The 4,044-nt window shown below is 35.7% G+C and overlaps 1 protein-coding gene across 1 annotated transcript; it reads left to right on the top strand.

The window, feature by feature from the left end:
* The first annotated feature begins 295 nt into the window (after nucleotides 1–295).
* On the top strand, nucleotides 296–1,638 carry LOC104228909 (uncharacterized). Its single transcript, XM_070161903.1, has 4 exons — nucleotides 296–562; nucleotides 975–1,067; nucleotides 1,146–1,247; nucleotides 1,354–1,638. Exons 1-4 carry the CDS (start codon nucleotides 296–298, stop codon nucleotides 1,636–1,638), a joined length of 747 nt encoding a protein of 248 aa, XP_070018004.1.
* Nucleotides 1,639–4,044: the final 2,406 nt, after the last annotated feature.

The raw sequence follows: 4,044 nt of genomic DNA, 5'->3' as shown, positions 1-4,044 counted from the left end.
TGAGGAGTAGAAAAATGCAGTGTTGGAACATTAGAGTTATGAGCATGTTTGCCCATAAGCTCCTCTACCAGATTTTTCTTTGAAACATTTGGTCGAGCATGGTTGTCCCTCGGTAAATTGCCATTGGCCAGAGGTTCTTTGGCACTGTTATTGCATGGCACTAACTCCTTGGATATCCCATTACCATTTAAACCAGTTGCATCACCTCCAGCATCTCCATCAGTTACTATTTAAACCTTTCCTTGTCATTATACTGTTATTTAACAGATTTAACCATATAAGTTTTTGCCATTTGATGACCTTTGAATCTTCTATTCTAGGTAATTTGGAGCCAAGAAAGGTTCGTGGGCCTACTTTACTAAAAGATATTTGGAAACTTCCTCCGGGGAAGGTAGTTCATGTGCCGTTTAATAATCGTAACCAAGCTATTGGGGAAAAAGGTCGAAAGCTTGCTAGCTTTCTAGGAATCATTGCGAGAACTCCAGAACTAACACCTTTACATGTAGATGATTGGAGAAATTTTGAAAAGGAGGAAAAGAAGAAATTGGTGGATTTTGTGAGGGTATGGAGTAGTTATTATTATTATTATTATTATATGAATGGGTTCAATCTTTTATACATGATATTTTTTTCAAAATATTGGCTTTATTTTTTTAGAAGAAGTTCTCTATCCCAAGACGAGGAGAAACTTATGTCCTAAAGCCACTAGGAAAGAAATGGAAAGATTACAAGTGTGAGTTAAAAGGCGAATATTTGCAAAAAATAAGACTAAAGACCTTTTGCTGAAAAATAGACCAAGTCGCATACCGAGGGATCAATGGAGTGGTCTTGTTCCTTATTGACTTTCAGAAAAAGCTAAGGTATTGATAAATTTTTAAAACACCTCTAGTTGATTATTTTCAGTGTTTTGATTTTAGTTATGCTCAATTTTTATGTATAATTTATAAGATATAATTTTAATATTTCAACGAAAGAGGCGTTCCCAAGCAAATAGAAATAATAGGGCCAATCAAAAGATGTGTCACACAGGAGGATCCAAAAGTATTGCTACCTTGATGGATGAGCAGGTAAACTTGTTCAAATTACTTACTATAATGTTTTAATTTTTTTTCCACGCATATCTTACATCAATTTTATTGTATTAGGCTGTAAATGGGATAGAGCCTACACGAGCACAAGTTTTCATATTAACTCATACAAAACGTAAGGATGGTAGACCACTGGATGATGATTCTGTCAAGGCAATTGTAAGATTTCTTTTTTTCTTTTATTTTCTTAATTGGGAAATAGTTAGGAAAAAACATAAAAGCGAATAAATGAATTCCAAATTGAATCTATGTATTTTATGGCCAGGAAATGATAAATGAAAAGGCGAACAATAGTGAGAGCTCTACTGACCAACCTCCTCACGTTGTTGCTTGGGAAGGCGATCTGTATTCTCAGGTGTTCGGAAATGACAAAAGTGGATATGTTCGTGGTTTAGGACTTGGTCCAACTCCTTCTGTTCTATGGGGTAGTAGATCTTCCTTAGAAAATATTGTTGGAGAGGATTCGTCTAATGAAGCTGTCCAAAGGTTAACACAAGAGATAACCGAGTTAAAGGATAAACACAATGAAGAAATGAATCTGATAAAATAAAATCAGGAGAAGATACAATCAGAATTACTCGAAATGCGACAATTGATACGCAAATATGCTTCCAATGAATCTATGCCTCAAAATATCAATGGCACCTCAATTAAACAGGTAACTCGATTTTATAAGTTATGTACATTATTAATGAAGTTTTAATCCTATAAAAGTATTGTTATTTGATGTGTTAATATTTATCAGGTCCCTGTTGCCAATAGTGGCCATGAACGAGTACCACAAATATCAAGGATACCTAATGATGCTGAAAATACTTCAATGTCTCATGGTACTACTCATCTTTATCCTTCGGCAAGCTAATATTTGAATTTTCTATTGTTTGATCAAACTTCTGCAGTTTTCTTCCTTCTTCTGTAAATTCTCGTGAATTTCTTCAAACCTTATTCATCTTCACCTTTCTTCTTGACTCTAATCTTCTTCTCCATCTCTGATTAAGTCATCCCTTGCGCTAGTTAGCTGAATCCGTGCGTGACAGCTGAAGTAGTAATAGTTAGCCTATTTGAAAGTTATTATAGTGTTCCATTCATTCTAGTTGAAAGAGTAAAGTTATAGGATTCTAGCTGAATTCTACTTAATCTGATATCATTGGTTGCCTTGCTTGATCGAAATAGTGTCTATATAGTGTTCTGAAAATATAGAGTTTAGTGGTTTGGAACTTACCAAGGCATCGAGCAAATTACTGTCCTCCCAAGTGATAGCTGGTGACGTTATGTCCTGCTGTTGCTGCTCACCTGTTGTAAGTGTACCTACAGCTCCTGCTGTCATTGCATTCTGCTTCTGCTGTCCGGAATTGTTAGGTGTTGTTGCTCGTCGACCATCAACATTAGTACCAACTGTAGTAAGCTGTTGCTGCTGCACATAGTGGCTTGAAACATCACATTGAGTAATCTGATTATTGGGAGTTGCTGCTGTTTGAAATTTGCTTCCAGCTTCTTCATTTTTTATTGCAGCAACTGAAGAGTTCTGAAGCTGCTGCTGCCCATCTTGCTTTGTTACTGTCACTGTCTTTGATCGAGCTTCAGTTTTGTTTATTCTATCAAACTGCTGCCTCGATAAAGGAATGAAATCTGGTGCCTTAGCATTAAGCTACTGCTTGAACCTACTTTTGACGAGCTGCTAATTCTAGGCAGTGTAGGCGAGCCAACTGATAACCTCTCTTCCTCTTCACTTTCTTGATCATCTTCCTCAATTGAGTCTCCTGCAAACTCACTAGCCCAGTCTTCTTCACCCTCATATTCACATTGCTGAGACCAAAGCTTGGTTTTAATTACCATCTCCCTAAAATTTGCCTTGATTATTTCTTTGTTGTTTCCTGTGGACAGAACCAATTGCTCACCGCCATGTTCTCCACAAGACTCCAATGACTCTGTTGGAACTTCAAAAACAGAGGTGTTTAATGTAACCATAGGTTGTTTCACCATATAATTATTCAACATTATTGCATTTTGAGCATCCTTAATAATTTGTTCGACGTGAGGAGAAGAAAAATGCAGTGTTGGAACATTAGAGTTATGAGCATGTTTGCCCGTAAGCTCCTCCACCAGATTTTTCTTTGAAACATTTGGTCGAGCATGGTTGTCCCTCGGTAAATTGCCACTGGCCAGAGGTTCTTTGGCACTGTTGTTGTATGGTACTAACTCCTTGGATATCCCATTACCATTTAAACCAGTTGCATCACCTCCAGCATCTCCATCAGTTACCATTTAAACCTTTCCTTGTCATTATACTGTCATACCTAAAGTAGTTACGAAATGACTTGAGAATAGCTAAATTTCTAAGCTATAGAGCACTAGATTCATGCAGTAAGATTTGCTTTACCAGAAAATCTGTTGCCAACTGAAAATTTTGGGTGAAGAATGCTCAAAAGGTTGATTTGATATGTTTGCTTGTATGATATGCATTTACAGATATACTAAAATACTTAATAGATGAGACTATACATACTTTTGGGACATTAATGAAGCAGATTCTTGCAATTTTGCTTGTGTCCCTTTCTGGTTATGGACTTTTAGTTTCATAACCTCGCAAACTATTATCAGCTTTGTTGTTTGGCAACATTTACTTCCTATTGACATAGTTATTTTATAATTTCAGGTCATAGAGTCTGATGTTCGATAATTTAGGGGGTGGAAGATTTCAATATGACGAAGAGTTTCAGAGATTATTTGAAGATTGTTATTCGTTAAGATTAGTTATATAGTGACATTAGCTATTTACTTCAAACAATATGAGTTATTTTTTAAAGTTTTGTGATATTAAAATTTTGGATTAGTACTTCCTTTTGTTTGTTAAGATTTAACGAGATATACTATTATGAATTAATATCAATATGTTTTGTTATTTGCATTATTTTTTGGTTGAATATAGTAGCTATTATTAATGGTGGCTACCATT

The sequence above is a fragment of the Nicotiana sylvestris genome, chromosome 11 (assembly GCF_000393655.2).
Source record: "Nicotiana sylvestris chromosome 11, ASM39365v2, whole genome shotgun sequence".
Lineage (NCBI taxonomy): Eukaryota > Viridiplantae > Streptophyta > Magnoliopsida > Solanales > Solanaceae > Nicotiana > Nicotiana sylvestris.
The sequence above is the reverse complement of the archived record's forward strand: the minus strand, read 5'-3'. Positions and strand labels throughout refer to the sequence as shown.

What these genes read in the sequence shown, in the direction of transcription:
- LOC104228909 (XM_070161903.1), top strand. Translation starts at nt 296, where the DNA reads ATGACCTTTGAATCTTCTATTCTAGGTAATTTGGAGCCAAGAAAGGTT. An exon ending in AATTGGTGGATTTTGTGAGG is followed by an intron (nt 563 to 974) that starts GTATGGAGTAGT and finishes TTTCAACGAAAG; the next exon opens with AGGCGTTCCCAAGCAAATAG. An exon ending in ATGATTCTGTCAAGGCAATT is followed by an intron (nt 1,248 to 1,353) that starts GTAAGATTTCTT and finishes TTTTATGGCCAG; the next exon opens with GAAATGATAAATGAAAAGGC.